Source organism: Danio aesculapii, chromosome 18 (genome assembly GCF_903798145.1).
Source record: "Danio aesculapii chromosome 18, fDanAes4.1, whole genome shotgun sequence".
Lineage (NCBI taxonomy): Eukaryota > Metazoa > Chordata > Actinopteri > Cypriniformes > Danionidae > Danio > Danio aesculapii.
The window spans coordinates 21,390,947-21,412,142 of NC_079452.1; the positions used below are offsets into that span (position 1 = coordinate 21,390,947).

The window sequence follows — 21,196 nt, forward strand, 5'->3', positions numbered from 1 at the left end:
TTATGCATCATACCATTATGCGATGCATTGTGTGTATGCTTTACTACAGGGGTGGGCAAACTCGGTCCTGGAGGGCCAGTGTCCTGCACAGTTTAGCTCCAACTCTGATCAAACACACCTGCTTATAGATAATTAGTGATCTTGGAGACACTGATTAGCATGTTCAGGTGTGTTTGATTAGAGTTGAAGCTAAACTATGCAGGACACCGGCCCTCCAGGACCGAGTTTGCCCACCCCTGCTTTACTAGATAGATCTTTAATCTAGTTTTGAACTGAGAGAGTGTGTCTGAGCCTCGGACATTATCAGGAAGGCTACTGCAGAGTTTAGGAGCCATAAATGAGAAGGCTCGACCTCCTTTACTTGACTTTGCTATTCTAGGTACTACCAGAAGCCCTGAGTTTTGAGATCTTTCAAGAGCGGGTTGGATTGTAGCGAGACAGAAAGTTGGCTAAATCTTATTTTGACTTAGAAAATTCTTCAATTTATGTATATATATATATAAAAACCTCTACGATACACTCTGGGCAAATTGACTACCCTTTTGTTATGTTTGGGATGAAAACATCCACTGAATTAAACTGCTATAAAAATGCATCAAATTAATATTTTTTCAAATAATTTTGCATAAATCTGTTAATCAACCTCAGTCCTGATCAAAACTACTAAATTGTTGAGAAAATGACAGGATTTTAACTCTTTAATCGCCAAATTCACAGATGATGTCACTGATTTGGTGAAAAAAACCACACAAAATGACGTATTTTCAATATATAAAGTAATAGTGGACTGGAGGTTTTATCCCTTTTATCACAGTCTCGGACATGTGAAACAGCAATGCCTTTGATGCAGTGTTTTTCTCCCTGATTTACTGTTGGTGGCCGTTTTTGCCCCATTGACTTCTATTATAACCACATTTTTTCAATTACAAAGCCATGACACCATATGATCATGCATTTTTGATTGTTGATGCTTTTCCCTGTTGGGAAGAGGTAAAATTTGTCATTTCCACTGTTGATCATCAGTTGATAGATAGATATAATATAATGTAATGTAATGTAATATAATATAATATAATATAATATAATATAATATAATATAATATAATATAATATAATATAATATAATATAATATAATATAATATAATATAATATGGAATGTAATATAACATAATATAATATAATATAATATAATATAATATGGAATGTAATATAACATAATATAATATAATATAATATAATATAATATAATATAATATAATATAATATAATGTAATGTAATATAATATAATATAATATAATATAATATAATATAATATAATATAATATAATATAATATAATAAAATATAATCTAATGTAATGTAACATAACATAATATAATATAATATGGAATGTAATATAACATAATATAATATAATATAATATAATATAATATAATATAATATAATATAATATAATGTAATGTAATGTAATGTAATGTAATAAAATAAAATAAAATAAAATAAAATAAAATAAAATAAAATAAAATAAAATAAAATAAAATGTAATGTATTGTAATGTAATATAATATAATGTAATGTAATGTAATATAATGCAATATAATATAATATGATATAATATAATATAATAAAATATAATATAATATAATATAATATGATATGATATGATATGATATAATATGATATGATATGATATGATATGATATGATATAATATAATATAATAAAATAAGATATGATATGATATGATATGATATAATAAAATATAATATAATATAATATAATATAATATAATATAATATAATATAATATAATATAATATAATATAATATAATATAATAAAATATAATTTAATATAATATAATATAATGTAATGTAATGTAACGTAACCTAACATAACATAACATAACATAACATAACATAACATAACATAACATAACATAACGTAACGTAACGTAATGTAATATAATATAATATAATATAATATAATATAATATAATATAATATAATGTGATATGATATGATATGATATAATCTATCTATCTATCTATCTATCTATCTATCTATCTATCTATCTATCTATCTATCTATCTATCTATCTATCTATCTATCTATCTATCTATCTATCTATCTATCTATCTATCTATCTATCTATCTATCTATCTATCTATCTATCTCTCTGTCTGTCTGTCTGTCTGTCTGTCTGTCTGTATGTGTGTATGTGTGTGCGTGCATGTGTGTGTGTGTGTGTTGACGGGGGAGGGAAGCTGAGAGCGTCTGATGCAAGAAGGAATGTATGAGCTGAGGACAGAAAAAGCGAGGGAAAAGAGGAAAGCAGAGGAGTGTGAGAGAGAGAGAGAGTGTGAGAAAGAGAGAGATAGAGTGTGTGTGAGAGAGAGAGAAGGAGGGAATAGAGCAGAGCAGTGTGTGTGTGTGTGCTGAATGAGTGGGCCTGGTGTGTGCAGTGTGTGTGTGATGGTCTGTGCTGCAGTATGCGCGGCCCGACTCTGTGCGTGTGTGTGCTGCTGCTCGTGCTCTCTCCTCCGCAGGGTAAAGCCCACCCGCAGTGCCTGGACTACAAGCCCCCGTTCCAGCCTCTTGAACCCCTGCTCTTCTGCAAGGAATATGCCAAGTTTGGGTGCTGTGATCTGGAGCGGGACCAGCAGATCTCCCGCCGCTTCCAGCACATCATGGATTACTTCGATCACACGGGATTCACGGCCTGTGGGAAATACATCCGCAATATACTGTGCCAGGTGAGGCTCTCGGGTCAGGGGTTACTGCGCCTTCACATCAGCAGGATATAGTGAGTAGATATTATAATGTAATGTAATATACACTGTAAAACATGCTGGATTCCACACTATACCTTCATGTGGTCCTAAAACAAAAGTTAACCTAATTGTTTTTACAAATTTAGGTTGTCCCAAAATTTCTTAGAATTGTTTTTTATTTTACATAAGTAGTTTGAACAAGCTATAATGTAATATAATATAATATAATATAATATAATATAATATAATATAATATAATATAATATAATTTAATATAATGTAAAATAATGTAATATAATGTAATATAATATAATAAAATATTATGTAATATAATATAATATAATATAATTTAATATAATGTAATGTAATGTAATGTAATATAATGCAATATAATATAATAAAATATAATATAAAATAATATAATATAATATAATAAAATATAAAATAATATAATATAATAAAATAAAATATAAAATAATAAAATATAATATAATAAAATATAATATAATAAAATATAATATAATAAAATATAATATAATAAAATATAAAATAATAAAATATAATATAATATAATATAATAAAATATAAAATAATAAAATATAATATAATATAATATAATATAATATAATATAATAAAATATAAAATAATATAATATAATATAATAAATATAAAATAATAAAATATAATATAATAAAATATAATATAATAAAATATAAAATAATAAAATATAATATAATATAATATAATATAATAAAATATAAAATAATAAAATATAATATAATATAATATAATATAATATAATATAATAAAATATAATATAATAAAATATAAAATAATAAAATATAATATAATATAATATAATATAATATAATATAATATAAACATAATATAATATAATATAATATAATAAAATATAAAATAATATAATATAATATAATAAAATATAAAATAATATAATATAATATAATATAATATAATATAATAAAATATAATATAATAAAATATAATAAAATATAATATAATAAAATATAATATATTAAAATATAATATAATAAAATATAATATAATAAAATATAAAATAATATAATATAATAAAATATAATATAATATAATAAAATATAATATAAAATAATATAATATAATATATAATATAATATAATAAAATATAATATAATATAATATAATATGGCAATTAATATATATATATATATAGTAGTAATAATAATAATGTAATAATAATAGTTATTTAACATTAATATTAATATTAAATATTAACGTTATTTAATATTGAATTATATTTTAGAGATTACATAATTATATTAAAATAGCACCAGCATGAATAATTGTATAAACATTTATCCAATATTTATATTAACTCAAACTCATTTATTCTGTTTTAATAAACGATAATATGTTGTACACTACGCTTCATTCGTCAGTGTTTACAGTACAGAGGAAGTGACATCATAGCATGAGTTACATCACTTTTGCTTCGGCTTTGCTTTAGGAAGCTGAAGGATTTCTGCACCAGTTATGAGCTATTTTTAAAGGCGACGAAGGCAGTTTAGATGTAAGATATCACGAGCTATGGTAATCAAAAATAAACTCACATATTATCATCTGACGTCAGCCAAAATAAAAGTACAACACATTACAAAAATCTCCATTAATAGCTATCTGAACGCTGATATACAGGAACAAATGATCTCAGTTTTCAGTCTCCTATTAAGGTCATGAAGAAACTTGAAGGTTGCTGGGATTAAATGGAGATGTTTTCCCATATGGTTTAGAGATTGCAGTGGGATTGAGGTTAGCAAAGGGAGCACCTGATTTATTGGACTGCTCAGAACTCAATGATGGTCTTTGTCGAATCATTTTCTAAAAATACAGGGAGCTGCTTGTGTTCTCCAGCTGGATATTATTGGATGCCTCCTTCCTAACCAGGCATATAGGATGTATCATATTCCTGAGTAAACAACAGGCGAGCAAAGAGAGAAAAAACTACTAAATATTCATAGTTGGGTGGCATGGTGGCCCACTGGTTAGCACTGTGGCCTCACAGCAAGAAGGTCGCTGGTTCGAGTCCCGGCAGGGCCAATTGGCATTTCTGTGTGGAGTTTGCATGTTCTCCCCGTGTTAGTGTGGGTTTCCTCCGGGTGCTCCGGTTTCCCCACCAGTCCAAACACATGCGCTATAGGAGAATTGAATAAGCTAAATTGGCTGTAGTGTATGAGTGTGTGTGTGTGTAAATGCAAGTGTATGGGTGTTTCCTAGTGCTGGGTTGCGGTTGGAAGGGCATCCGCTGTGTAAAACATATGCTGGAATAATTGGGAGTTCATTCCGCTGTGGTGACCAATGATTAATAAAGGGACTAAGCCGAATGAAAATGAATGAATGAATGATTGAAATATTCATAATGCATGAGTTTTACAGTGATCTGATTGGTTGAAAAGTCAGTCTAAATGCAATGAGTGTCTGCCATGTGATTGGCTGATTAGAAATTAGCATTAATGAGCAGTTTGACAGGTGTACCTAATAAAGTGGCCGGTGAGTGTACTTAACTTGAGTGTACTTGAGTGGACTTAATCACTATCAATAGTATCAATAGTCAGTATTACTCGTTCAAACATGGACACCAACAGCAGGGCTGCAGAAATATAAACCCCAATGATGACTTGCACACAATAAAGCCAACATCTGGAAAGAGCACAAATCTCCAGTGATGTTGTATATCTCGAGGATCTTATGAGCTCAGCGCTCTCTCGCGGGACAGCATGCCAAACAAGCTTTATAATCAATCATCAGCTAAGTGTGAACTCTTGAAACCATTATTGGGAAGCACCCATACACTCATATTCACACTCAGACAATATACGGCTGATTTTGATTACCCAATTCACCTATAGTGCTTGTGTTTGGACTGTGGGAGGAAACTCACGCCAACATGGAAATGCCAACTGTCCCAGTCGGGACTCAAACCAGCGACCTTCTTACGTTGAGGCCACAGTGCTAACCACTGAGCCACCGTGCCGCCCCAAACCAGATTCAGTACAAGTACAAAGCTGTTTCATAAGCCATTTCATTTCCTATCAATACGTTAAATTAATTACTCACGACAGAGAAGATCTTGAAGGCAACGCTATAAACTCATCACTGCCAAATGAGTGATGAAGAGCACAAACACACACACTAATGGCATTTAAGAAGCAATCGAGTGAAGCAAACGATGAGTGAAGGCCTGCGGAGAGCATCTGTTCAGTGAAATCTATTGCCTACAGAGTCTCATAATTACACAAACACATAAACACAATCATACGAGACACACAAAGACTGGACAAGAACTCACATCGGCATCAGGAGGCATGGAGGACAAAAATATACAGTAGATCTGGAGGAAGGAGAGCTTGCGGATTGGTGCTTTTCCCAGCATTGTTTTTAAAACACTTGGCATTGAGCTCAGTGATGCTTACTATAATCTCGCCTGTAAAACAATAGTGCAAACTAAACCTTAACTCATCATATCCATAAAGAAGAATAAGATAGAGACTTGTTGAAGTGAAGAACCAGCTATAGAAGAACTGCTGATTTATATTACATGTAAAGAAGCATTTTCACTTTAAAAAACATGCTATGCATGGATTTTTAGGTTAAAAACAGTGTTATACTTTATTTCTAAGACTTTAAGTCTTTTATTAGTCTTGTAGGGCTGATATATTAATCTTTTGTCTTCATAAATCATGAAATGAAGCTTGTAAACTACAGTGGAATGTACAGGTTAGCTTTTACTGGGCATACGCGTGTAGAAATTTGGCAATATATGACTTACAAGTACATGTTTAGATTTCACACATATAAATTTCATACATGCAACATATATTTCAGAATATTGCAAAAATGTCCAATTGCATATATTTTTTTCGACCACTAGAACCAGAATATATACTCACCGGCCACTTTATTAGGTACACCTGTCCAACTGCTCGTTAATGCAAATTTCTAATCAGCCAATCACATGGCAGCATCTCAATGCATTTAGGCATGTAGACATGGTCAAGACGATCTGCTGCAGTTCAGACTGAGCATCAGAATGGAGAAGAAAGGGGATTTAAGTGACTTTGAACGTGGCATGGTTGTTGGTCCCAGACGGGCTGGTCTGAGTATTTCAGAAACTGCTGATCTACTGGGATTTTCACGCACAACCATCTCTAGGGTTTACAGAGAATGGTCCGACAAAGAGGAAATATCCAGTGAGCGGCAGTTCTGTGGGCGCAAATGCCTTGTTGATGCCAGAGGTCAGAGGAGAATGGCCAGACTGGTTCCAGCAGATAGAACGGCAACAGTAACTCAAATAAGCACTCGTTACAACCGAAGTCTGCAGAAGAGCATCTCTGAACATGTCCAACCTTGAGGTGGATGGGCTACAGCAGCAGAAGACCACACCGGATGCCACTCCTGTCAGTGGTGGTGGTGTAATGGTGTGGGGGATATTTTCTTGGCACACTTTGGGTCCATTAGTACCCAAGCATTGTTTAGTACCTGATTAGTACCTGAGTATTGTTGCTGACCATGTCCATCCCTTTATGACCACAGTGTCTCCATCTTCTGATGGCTACTTCCAGCAGGATAACGCACCATGTCATAAAGCGCGAATCATCTCAGACTGGTTTCTTGAACATGACAATGAGTTCACTGTATTCAAATGGCCTCCACAGTCACTCAATCTTAATCCAATAGAGCACCTTTGGGATGTGGTGGAGATTGGCATCATGGATGTGCAGCCAACAAATCTGCAGCAACTGTGTGATGCTATCATGTCAATATGGAGCAAAATCTCTGAGGAATATTTCCAGTAGCTTGTTGAATCTATGCCATGAAGGATTAAGGCAGTTCTGAAGGCAAAAGTGGGTCCAACCCGGTACTAGTATGTAAAGTAAACCTAATAAAGTGGCCGGTGAGATATTCCTGTTTGGCCATATATTATATTTCCATATGATATCCCACTCATGCGAGCTACTTATTCTCTATGCTACATTATATTACATAGCCTTGTGTGTTGTGTTTAAAATGCTAGACTCATTTACACCCCATAACCCCCTTGGAAGGTTTATATTTAGCTTTATTTGCAATCAAACATCATTAGAGAGACCCAAAAACACCATTCGCCCACATACTGGCTCCATTACAATGTCTGTGATGTGTAATGAGCGAGTTTCCCCGTCGATACAAACCACTTTGAGCTTAATTATTTGTTTAACGTCATTATAGTAATCTCAGATGTGTTCCAGTCTGAGCTGGCAGTGTCTTGGCCAATGCTGAGGGGTGTGGTGTTGTGGCTGGGACATAATGAGGGTTCGGTTAGCCTAAAACGTCAAAGAGTTACTGTATTTATAGCCCGAACCATCATCACCAACTGCTGGACTGAGTCCCGGGATCCCGGCGGCAGAGAAGACGTGCAGAACGCCACGTTTGCCAGACTTTGAGGAGAAGAGAAAAGCCTCACACAGCAAATAAGTGTCAGATGAATGTGCTGCTTGAGCAAACACAGGGTTAACTCGAGGTTTATTGATGTTAGCGGCAAGTCAGTGTTAATAGGCCAATGACATGACGCTTGTTCTCTTTCTGGATCCTTTTTTTTCTTAGCTAAGACATGCACACGTAAAATTTGGGGTTCTTAAGAATAGCGGCGGCACGGTGGCTCAGTGGTTAGCTCTGTCGCCTCACAGCAAGAAGGTCACTGGTTTGAGTCCCAGCAGGGTTAGTTGGCATTTCTGGCATTTCTGTATGGAGTTTGCATGTTCTCCCCATGTTGGTGTGGGCTTTTCTCAGAGTGCTCCATTTTCCCTCACAGTCCAAACACATGCGATATATAGTACTGGGTTGGCGGTTCATTCCACTGTGGTGACCCCTGATAAATAAGGGTCTAAGTCGAAGGAAATGAATGAATGAAAGAATAGTATCTTAATAATAGATCCTTATTGTAAAGTGTTACTGAGTTTGGATTTCTCGTTCATGTTCATACATCTTTACACTATTAAGCTGTTTAATCTCACCGGCGGTCAAGATAGTGTATCCCTCTTACTTCTGGAAGCTCTAAAAGTGCGGTTGTCAGCTTTTGGCAAGTAATTCAACTGTTAAATGAAAATATATTTAGATAAAAAATGGTCATACGACCAAATCAGTTTGCGTTCTGCTTGCACATCTAAAGAAGTAAGAGATGGAAATCTGTCAATGGTTATAACTGTAACTGATCATGAACATCATGCATGTCTATCTAGTTCATGTTTACATTAAAAAACATTATTAAAGTGTTCTGTCTACATTAAAACTGAGCAGTTTAAACACAGGAGTTCATGAGTAGTTAAGAATGAGTTAATGATAATGTGACCCTCCAAGTAAAGTCATGACATGAACATACATTAACAGGTCATGAGTTCATGTTAGATACATTTAGTGTTATTAATATCTTAATTAACACATGCGTAGAGTAGTGAAGTTTGTCCTTCATGCTTACGGTTTTTAAAGAAACTTCTTTGGTGCGTTAATCTTGTCAGAACTACTGTTCAAAAATATCATGATTCGCTCTTATCAAATAATTGCTTCGTGCTGTTTTTATTTTTACGTTCTTCGGGTGATACAAAAACACATACGTTTCGGCACAATGCCTTCCTCAGTGTGTGACACAATCCTCTCACTCCACCCTTTTATCCCATAATCAAAACAGCAACACACCAACAATGCGCATTAACCAACCCAGGCTCATTCTGAAAACGTACCTCCACGGACGTTTCTGGAGACTGCGAAATACGTCCCGGCGGCACGTTTTTCTGCAGATTTTGTTTTCGCGAATCCGCCAGATGTCGCCGTGTACGCTTTTCGAGATCTCAAATTTCCCTCGCGAGTGCCATTTGCGCCTGCTCCTCTCGCGTAAACCCACCAGAGGCCGCTGTCGACTCTCTTTTGGACAGACTTTCTGACTGACTGAGCGAACGATCAGCTGACCCACCCTCCCCCTTCCCTAAACCCAACCAATTTGATCGATTGACCCGCCCACACACTTCCCCAAACCCAACCAACACGTTTCAAAAGCAATCCAACAAAATAAAAGCCCTCGTCTGACTTTTTTTTTACCACATCCTCACCCTGCTATTCACTTGTTTGTTTTATATTTTGGATTCTGTTGGATTCGAACCCCCGTCTTCGTAGTCAACTCCTCTCTGCGTCTCAAGTCCGCCGACATACATGGCCCGCTAACGGTACAAACTGGTTGCAGCCGGAATGCCGTCCATACGGAGGTAAGCGGTCAGCTGGTAAGCGTGAAAAGGAACGGCGTCACACTGTCCCGTAGCGTTCGTTTAAAGAAATGAAATGCAGCCATACGTACCTCCGCCTACGTAATTCGCTGTCTCCAGAAACGTCCGCAGGGCTACGTTTTCACAATGAGCCTTTGTTGGCATTAACACACCTCCTTTTCAGACCAACATTTCAAAAAACAGTTGCGTCGCACATGCCAACACATTGCCCCAAGTCCCTTTGGGATTAAATGAGTTAACAGACAATAGAGATGAATCTGCTAAATGAACACTATTGAGTAAACGTCAACACTTTTGCTGTGTTTTCAGGAATGCTCTCCATATTCAGCACATCTGTACGATGCAGAAGACGCAAACACACCGATGCGGGAGCTTCCAGGCCTCTGCGGAAACTACTGCAATGATTACTGGCTCCACTGTCGATACACACTCAGCCTCCTGACCAATAACAACCACACTTACGCTATCGAAGAAGACCGAGGCAAGTTCTGCAAATACCTGGAGCTGAAAGATCCCGAGTACTGTTACCCAAACGTCCTGTCCAACGATGAGCTCAATGCAAATCTGGGAGACGTCAAGGCGGATCCGCAAGGGTGTATTCAGTTATGCCTTGAAGAAGTGGCTAATGGGCTACGCAATCCAGTAGCGATGGTGCACGCTAATGATGGTACGCATCGATTCTTTGTGGCCGAGCAGCTGGGTTTTGTGTGGACTTACTTGCCGAATGGTTCTCGGATTGACAGGCCGTTCCTGAATCTGACCCGAGCCGTTCTGACATCGCCGTGGGCTGGAGATGAACGCGGGTTTCTCTGTATCGCCCTGCATCCGCAATTCACCAAGGTGAAAAAGGTCTACGTTTACTACTCGGTGTCTGTGAAGAGGCAGGAGAAGATCCGCATCAGTGAGTTCACCGTGTCCGAGTCAGATATGAACATGCTGGATCACTCCTCAGAAAGGTGAGCTTAAAGTCTGCATGAGCTGGAAGCTGGGAGGGAGTCACGGTAGCGCAGTGGGCAGCACGATCACCTCACAGCAAGAAGGTCGCTAGTTCAAGCCTCGGATGGGCCAGCTGGCATTTCTGTGTGGAGTTTGCATGTTCTCCTCATGTTGGTGTGGGTTTGCTCCGGTTTCCCCCACAGTCCCAAATTGGCTGTAGTGTATGTGTGTGAATGCAAGAGTGTATGGGTGTGGTGTCTGTGGGTGTTGTCGCAGATGAAAGCGAAGATGGTTAGGGAGTCGCGGAAGAAAGTGAAAGTAAACAGCGGATGGGGGAGGAGGGCGGTTGAGGAGGAGGAGGGGGTCGATAAAATCAGGGGCCGGATCAGATTTCAGAGGTGCCGGATCCGGCCCTGGCCACGCCCCAATGCCTCAGACAGATGTAATCTGAGAATTTAACTGAAAACAAACAGGAAGTGCATTTTCAGATTTCAGTTTTAGATTTAGGCGTCACGGTGGCACAGTGGGAAGCACGATCGCCTCATAGCAAGAAGGTTGCTGGTTCAAGTCCCGGCTGGGTCAGTTGCCATTTCTGTATTATTAATAAATAAATGTGACAAATCTGTTTACATCAGTATTACGTCAAATAAATAAATAATATTGAACAAATATATATATATATATATATATATATATATATATATATATATATATATATATATATATATATATATATATATATATTTACAAAATTTCTAATTTGACATCAACCATAAATTTTTGATGTATTATCATCTATCTCTCCAGCACTATTAAAAAAGATTAGTTGACTTTACTTGAAATAAGGGAGTAAACCCATTGCATTCAAATTTTTAAGTAAATCCGTAGTGTATGTGTGTGAATGCGGGAGTGTATGGGTGTTTCCCAGTGATGGGTTGCTGCTGGAAGGGCATCCGCTGTGTAAAACACATGCTGGATAAGTTAGTGGTTCATTCCGCTGTGGTGACCCCAGATTAATAAAGGGACTAAGCTGAAAAAAAAATCAATGAATGAATTTTAGGTTACAAGAGCAAACTATTTTCTTTTTCTGAATGACATATGCAGATGAATTGTTTACTACAGAACTAGCAATGTGAGCTAACACAATCAGTATGGTTAGATCTGATTTCACGTGTACTTTAAAGTGACAATATATCCGAATATTTCATTGAAATGTCCAAAAACCAGTAGAGTATTTACATTCATTTAGCTGACACTTTTTTCCAAAGTGACTTGAGGATAAAAGAAGCACTTCAAATCATCAGAGAGTCGCAGTATAGAAATGCACATGACAAGTCTGTGTTGATTCAGATCAGTTCAATTAATTGTTGATTGTTCTGAAAATTGAATTCGTCACAAAACTACGGCGTGGCTTTCAACATGGCTTTTATTTGTGATATGATGTCCAATGTTCTGATATGTTCTGATGTCTTATGTTGTGTGTTAAAACACCTGATGATGATTCATTCATTTTCTTTTCGGCTTAGTCCCTATATTAATCAGGGGTCGCCACAGTGGAATGAACCGCCAACTATTCCAGAATATGTTTTAGAAATACAAAACTGAACTTTATCTTAAAAATTGTTTAGCTGTTGGCGCCAATAGCCTTGTGGTTAGTGCGTCGACACATGGCACCTAGGTGTTCACGGCGACCTGAGTTCAATTCCTGGCTCGAGGTCCTTCGCCGACCCTTCCCCTATCTCTGCTCCCCACACTTTCCTGTCTGTAAAATCTCCACTGTCCTGTCACAATAAAGGTGAAAACCCCTAAAAAAAATTTAGGAGGCGCTGGTTCGAGTCCCGGCTGGGTCAGTTGTCATTTCCGTGTGGAGTTTGCATGTTCTCCCCGTGTGGGCGTGGGTTTCCTCCGGGTGCTCCGGTTTCCCCCACAGTCCAAACACATGCACGACAGGTGAAATTGATTAACCATATTGGCCGTATTTTATGAGTGTGTGTTTGTGTGTGTGAGAGAGTGAGTATGTTTCCCAGTACTGGGTTGCAGCTGGAAGGGCATCCACTGTGTAAAACATATGCTGGAATAGTTGGCGGTTCATTCCGCTGTGGCGACCCCTGTAGAATAAAGGGACTAAGCTGAAGGAAAACTAATGAATGAATGATTTTTGCTTATTTTGTTTCTCAGGACACTTCTAGAAGTCGATGAGCCGGCATCAAACCACAACGGGGGCCAGTTACTGTTTGGGTTGGACGGATATCTGTACATATTCATAGGAGATGGAGGAAAAGCGGGAGACCCTTTCGGAAAGTTTGGCAATTCTCAAAACAAGTAAGCGACAAAGTAAACTCTTTATTTTACACTCCTGCCTTAGTGTAAGAGAATATCTTCAGATGGTATGTAGAGTATGGCTATAATTACATATACTGTATGTTCATAGTTTTCATAGATACTATCTATAGTATTTTTATTAGTTCATTACTTAAAGGGACAGTTCACCGAAATGAAAATTCTGTCATCATTCACTCACCCTTCACTTGTTTCAAACCTGTTTGGTTATCTTTCTTCTGTTGAACACAAAGGAAGATATTTTGAAAAATGTTGTGTGTATGTATGCATAAGTGTAAATGGCTGCTTCCTTCTAACTTTCTTCTAAATATCTTGTTTTGGGTTTTACAGAATTATTTATCATTCATTTTCCTTCGGCTTAGTCCCTTTATTCATCAGGAGTCACCACAGCGGAATGAACCGCCAACTATTCCTGCATATGTTTTACACAGCGGATGCCCTTCCAGCTGCAACCCAGTACTGGGAAACACCCATACCCACTCATTCGGGGACACACTCATATACTACAACCAGTTTAGTTAATCAATTCCCCTATAGCGCATGTGTTTGGACTGTGATGGAAAACGGAGCACCCGGAGGAAACCCACACCAACACGGGGAGAACATGCAAACTCCACACAGAAATGCCAACTGACCCAGCTGGGACTCGAGCCAGCGACTTTCTTGGTGTGAAGTGACAATGCTAACCACTGAGCCACCGTGTCACCAATTATTTATCATTCATTCATTTTCTTTTTGGCTTAGTCCCTTTATTAATCAGGGGTCGCCACAGCGGAATGAACCGGCAACTTATCCAGCATATGTTTTACGCAGTGGATCCAGCTGCAACCCAGTACTGGGAAACACCCATGCACTCTCATTCACACACATACACTACGGACTTAATTTAGCTTACCCAATTCACCTGTACCACATGACTTTGGACTTGTGGGGGAAACCGGAGCACCCGGGGGAAACCCACACAAACACAGGGAGAACATGCTAACTCCACACAGAAACGCAACTGACACAGCCGAGGCTCAAACCAGCGACCTTCTTGCTGTGAGGCGATCGTGCTACCCACTGCGCCACCGTGACCACCCCTATTTATTCATCAATTATTTGTAAATTTATTAGCTGCTCTTTTCCATACTGAGTTTGCCGAGCTTCAAATATGATCTTAAAAAACAAACAAACATCACAAATCATACTCGAATCACAGGCTTCAATACATGTGGAATATAATGTGCAAAAATACGCAACTTTAATGAGGATTTGCCATTTTCCTAGCTTGATACGGCCTCATTTGTCTCAGTTGAGTAATGTACATTTAGCCAGACAGACACACAGCCTCTAAATATTAGCCTTGGCCTCGATCTTCCTTTCCCGTTGTGACATAAGCAGAGCTGGCAGAGCTGTGAATATACAGACTGGCACGACAAAAATCACAGTTTCACCACAGCAGAGCAGGACTTTCAGCCTCACAGAGAGTCCTGACGCGGACACTGAAATCTTATTACTAAAGTGCATCCCAAATATGCACTGTTCTACATCAGAAATAGTATAACGCTGCTTTCTAATTTGCATACTTACAGTATACCACATCCTAAAGTACTTTTACTTCTGTGAAGAAAACGCACATGTTTTTGAGTGTGTAACAGAAGAGTGTGCAGGTTGATGCTAAAAGGGATACAGCTGTGGCTGGAAGTTAACAAGAATTATTTACATTATCCGTTAGTTGTATTTTTTAGCCCCCAATCCTAAACACAACCATCAAAGCAATGTAAAAACAGTAATTATACAGAGTATTATTCATATTATTTAATAAATGACTCATTAAATTGTATTTTATTAACATCTACCCCAATCCTAAACCCTAAAACCTCACAGTAATGCAACAATATGAATTATTGTTGTACAGCGTCACAAAAATACTATATTGATGTGAGTATCCGAAGCTGGATGTCTCATCTAGACTTTACAGAGTATGCAAACTTTGGTACAAACTCCTTCCTCATTAACATAATCATAACATCTCGAGGCATTTCTTTCATATTTAATTTGCTCCTTATTGGAGATTTAAGCAGCAGGTTAATCTGCCATTCACGAGTCTCTCATGCTGAGAAATCTCCTCAGGTGTTTGGATAACTCTGCATTGTCTTTATATAAGTTCATATTATTGTTGCAGATAATATATATCATGGAAAACATGATTGAAATCATTTCCAGTTGGCGAGATATTAATTAATAGTCTGTCAAACAACTTTACAGAAGCCTTTCTCTACCTGACGATTGCTCACGCTTGTCCGCCATGTTTGTAGTTTGTTTATACTTTGTATCCGAGTTTGTAGTTCTAATCGAATTCACATCCAACTCTTAATGTATTGTGGACAATATCACTAGCAATATCAGCAGTTCCACACTTCTACACTAGAAAATGCTTCTGATTTTAAGATTTTTTTTAGATATTTGGACTAGAAACAAGGCAAAACCCACTTTTTTTGCAGCGTGCAAGTCAGTTCTGTGGCTTCAATTCTTTCACAGGACAGAGAATAAGTAAAGAGGGTTTGTTGTCAGACAGTCCAGCCCACGCCAGGGTCAATATTGACATAGGGAATTGTAGGCTATGAGAGGGCTAACATGAAGTTACCAACCATGCAGATGAGAGAGAAAAGAGGAGACGCTGCTAATGTTCATAGGGCAGCTTCAAAAATACAGTCTTATCAGTGTGTTTGTCAATCATATTATTTGAATGGCTCTCTATGCAGCACAGATCATTTATTTGCATGGAAAAGTTTACAGGTCTTATTATTATTGTTATTATTATTATTATTATTATTATTATTATTATTATTATTATTATTATTGTTGTTATTATTATTATTATTATTATTATTGTTATTATTATTATTATTATTATTATTATTATTGTTATTATTATTATTATTATTGTTGTTATTATTATTGTTATTATTATTATTATTATTATTATTATTATTATTATTATTGTTATTATTATTATTATTATTGTTATTATTATTGTTATTATTATTATTATTATTATTATTGTTATTATTATTATTATTATTATTATTATTATTATTATTGTTATTATTATTATTATTATTATTATTATTATTGTTATTATTATTGTTATTATTATTATTATTATTATTATTGTTATTATTATTATTATTATTATTATTATTATTATTGTTGTTATTATTATTATTATTATTATTATTACTATTATTATTATTGTTATTGTTATTATTATTGTTATTATTATTATTATTATTATTATTATTATTATTATTATTATTATTATTGTTATTATTATTATTGTTATTGTTATTATTATTATTATATTTATTATATTTATTTATTAAGGTAAAAACACAGTTTTCACAGTACAAAAAAGTTATAAAAACTAAATTCTACAAAAGGATATATATATATATATATATATATATATATATATATATATATATATATATATATATATATATATATATATATATATATATATATATATATATATATATAAAACATTCATCATTAAAGGAAAATATAAATAATACTAATCTCTTTTTTCAAGATAGTTTCAAAGTAATGCAGCATTTCAGTATATGTATATATATAGTTTCTGGTTTATACATTTGCATTTGTGTATATAACATTTTGTTAATAAAATAAGATTAAAGGTGCCGTATGTAAGTTTGACACCCAGTGGTTGAACTAGATATTGCACTCCTGGATCAAAACAAACACAAGTGCTGGTTGCCAGATTGAGGACAGGAGCGAGTGATTCCAACCGTGTTCTGAATAAAAGCAACGGCACCCGATTGAAGGAATATTTTCCATATTAAAGGGAGTTTTAGTCCTAACCAACACCTCGAATTGATATATTAGAAACGACTTCTGTTTCTCACAGCTGAACAACAGGATAGACTGTGATCAGCTCAGGGACACCTCATGTGCTTTATTCAGTGTAAAATGCTAATAATGTGAGTTTGAATGCCATTTTACTTGACATTTATTGCCATACTACTGAAAGCAGCAGCAGATTGCTCACCTCAGATCTGGAAAATAAAATAAACCCTTAGAAATTGAACTTTAGAACTGTGAAATAATGGAAACCAACACATATCAGTGATTCAGCATCTATAATTAATAATGTTAGAGAGGGTTAATATGTAATAATAGATTATAAACTTTACCATTTCGTGAGTGAGTGCATATTCTGTGTCGTGTTTCGTATGGTGCAAATCGTCATGTAGCGTATTGTTAGGACACGGGCTTACAATGTAACCTGCTCACCTAATGTTTACGCTCGTAATATTTATGTTATTTGCTAATTAATAACCACCTCATGTGGAACTCTGAATCTGCATCTCATTTTGGGGCTGTTTCTGTCCACCGGAGGTTGCATTTCGGTCACAGACGCATACTTTCAGAGCCTTCCTGACTAAATGAATGAATGAAATTCAAGGCAACCCGGGGTGCTGACATATAATTGGCTAAACTGGCATTGGAGGCGGGTTAAAAGAACCAAAACAAAGACAGCGTTCCAGCACATCCTGCACATGTTCAAAGCAGAATGTCTGACTTCAGCATTGTTTTTCAGATAAACAAGAACGTTCACTGAGCATGTTTCTAAATATCTGCAAACATATGATGGTGTTTTTATGCTTTAGAAGAGTCAAAAACTTACAAATACATTTTGTATGAAGACGTTTAATTAATAAAAGCAAACAAAACATTTTCCCAAAGTAAGGAAAATTTTTCTCAGTGTTGTCAATTACGAATTAGAACAAACGAATTAGTTTTTAATTGCAAGGGTGGCACGGTGGCGCAGTGGGTAGCACTGTCACCTAACAGCAAGAAGGTCTACAGTCCAAACACATGTGCTATAGGTGAATTGAATAAGCTAAATTGGCCGTAGTGTATGAGTGGGTGTGAATGCAAGAGTGTATGGGTGTTTCCCGGTGTTGGGTTGCAGCTGGAAGGGCATCCACTGCATAAAACATATGCTGGATAAGTTGGCAGTTCATTCCGCAGTGGCGACCCCTGATTAATAAGCTGAAGGAAAATGAATGAAGGAATTAGAATAATTGTTTGGCCAAATTAATTGGAGTAAAGTCTGGACTACAGGAATTGTTTACAAACAGAACAGTTTGTATCAGTATATTGTTTTATATTTTATTAATAAAGTATTGATTGGAAATGCACAATAGATCATTCCAATTTAAACCTTTTAGCAACCTTATTAAATCATATTATTTAATTAAGCATCTATTTGCAATTGACCAATTAATATCAGGGACATAAACAATGCCAACATAAAAAGTAATGTTTGTGTTTATGCAGGTCCACTCTTCTAGGCAAAGCCCTGCGGATTGACGTGGACAATAATGACTACGGCGCCCCCTACAGCATCCCACCAGACAACCCGTTTGTGGGAGAAGCAGAATCCAGACCTGAGATCTACGCCTACGGTGTGAGGAACATGTGGAGATGCTCAGTGGACAGAGGAGATGCAATCAGCGGAAGCGGACGAGGACGGATGCTCTGCGGAGACGTGGGACAGAACAAATACGAGGAGGTGGATCTGATTGAAAAAGGAGGGAATTATGGGTGGAGAGCCAAAGAGGGATTCTCCTGTTACGACAACAAACTCTGCCATAATTCATCACTTGGTAAGCAAGCAAACACTTCACAACTTAGTTTGATTTTAATTAAAGCATCTCACAACTTAATGTTGGCTCAGTGGTTAGCACTGTGGCCTTACAGCAAGAGAAGGTCGCTGGTTCAAGTCCCGGCTGGGTCAGTTGGCGTTTCTGTGTGCAGTTTGCATGTTCTCCTCGTGTTGGTGTGGGTTTCCTCCAGGTGCTCCGCTTTCCCCCACAGTCCACACACATGCGTTGTAGGTGAATTGTACAAACTAAATTGGCCGTAGTGTGTATACCGGAATAGTTGGCGGTTCATTCCGCTGTGGTGACCCCTGATAAATAAAGGACAAATCTGAAGTGGAATGAATGAATGAATATATGAAAAAAATCAATGCATGTTTTCATATACTACAGTTGCTGTTCTTGATCCGAGAGTTTTGAGGAAACTATATGTGAGTAAATATCTTTGTTTCTCTTCTACTTAGATGACATCCTTCCGATTTTTGCTTACCCGCATAAAATTGGCAAGTCTGTAACGGGCGGCTACATCTACAGAGGCTGTCAGATGCCCAATCTCAATGGTCTGTATATCTTTGGGGACTTTATGAGTGGGTATGTACACATTCTCAACATTCTCTCTATGCTCTTTTATAATATGCGTTACTTTATAAACAACAATACAAGCGTAAGACCTATAGTTCAGGGATAGTTCACCAAACAAAGAAAAAAATACAGTTTACAGTTAAAACCTTAAAGAAATAATTCATGCAAATATATTAATTGACTTGAATGTTTCCAGCCTTTTACAAGTTTCTTTTTTTGTTGTTGAACACAAAAAGAGATGTTTTGAAGAATGTTGGAACCAGTAACCATTGACTTTCCTAGCAGGAAAAAGAAATGCTTTGGAAGACAATGTCTACTGATTTCCAACATTCTTCAAAATATCTTATCAGTGGGTACGTAGATTTTTCTCTACTTTATGCTAATTTATAGTCAAATATGATACATTATAAACAATAATATCAACTACAATGGAAGTCAGTGGTTACCGGTTTCCAACATTCTTCAAAATATCTTTTAATATGAGTGGGTGAGTACATTTTCTCTACTTTATGCTTCTTTATAATCCAATATAATATGCTATAAACAACTACTATGGAAGTCAGTGGTTACCGGTTTCCAACATTCTTCAAAATATCTTATAATATGGGTGGATAAGTACATTTTATCTACTTTATGCTTCTTTATAGTCCAATATAATATACTATAAACAACTACTATGGAAGTCAATAGTTACCGGTTTCCAACATTCTTCAAAATATCTTATAATATGGGTGGGTAAGTACATTTTATCTACTTTATGCTTCTTTATAGTCCAATATAATATACTATAAACAACTACTATGGAAGTCAATAGTTACCGGTTTCCAACATTCTTCAAAATATCTTATAATATGGGTGGGTAAGTACATTTTATCTACTTTATGCTTCTTTATAGTCCAATATAATATATGATGAGCAATAATATCAACTACTATTGAAGTCAATGGTTACCCATTTCCAACATTCTTCAAAATATCTTTATGAGTGGGTACATAATTTTCTCTACTTTATGCTCCCTTATAATCCAATTTACTAGATTATAAACAATAATATCAACTACTATGGAAGTCATTGGTTACCTTTTTCCAACATTCTTCAAAATATCTTACAATATAAGTGGGTAAGTTCATTTTCTCTACTTTATGCTCCCTTATAGTCCAATTTACTAGATTATAAACAATAATATCAACTACTATGGAAGTCAATGGTTACCGGTTTCCAACATTCTTCAAAATATCTTTCAATATGAGTGGGTAAGTACATTTCATCTACTTTATACTTCTTTATAGTCCAATATATTATATTATAAACAATAATATCAACTACTATGGAAGTCAATGGTTTCCCTTTTCCAACATTCTTCAAAATATCTTTATGAGTGGGTACATACATTTTCCCTACTTTATGCTCTTAGTCCAATATAATATATTATAAACAATAATATTAACTACTATGGAAGTCAATGGTTACCCGTTTCCAACATTCTTCAAAATATCACTTTTTGTGTTCAACAGAATAAAGAAACTCAGGTTTGATTAAAACAAGTTGAAGATGAGTAAATGATGAGGGAATGTAATTTTTGGG

General features: G+C 35.6%; 1 protein-coding gene across 1 annotated transcript in view; it reads left to right on the plus strand.

Moving 5' to 3' along the window:
• Positions 1-2,292: 2,292 nt before the first annotated feature.
• si:ch211-136a13.1 (HHIP-like protein 1) overlaps positions 2,293-21,196 on the plus strand; it is a 28,111-nt gene continuing 9,207 nt past the window's right edge. Inside the window, exons 1-5 of the mRNA XM_056478513.1 lie at positions 2,293-2,753; positions 10,392-11,038; positions 13,197-13,340; positions 18,708-19,036; positions 19,495-19,621. Coding sequence (XP_056334488.1) covers positions 2,490-2,753; positions 10,392-11,038; positions 13,197-13,340; positions 18,708-19,036; positions 19,495-19,621 — 1,511 coding nt within the window. The 5' untranslated portion in view covers positions 2,293-2,489. The remainder of the gene's footprint in view (positions 2,754-10,391; positions 11,039-13,196; positions 13,341-18,707; positions 19,037-19,494; positions 19,622-21,196) is intronic.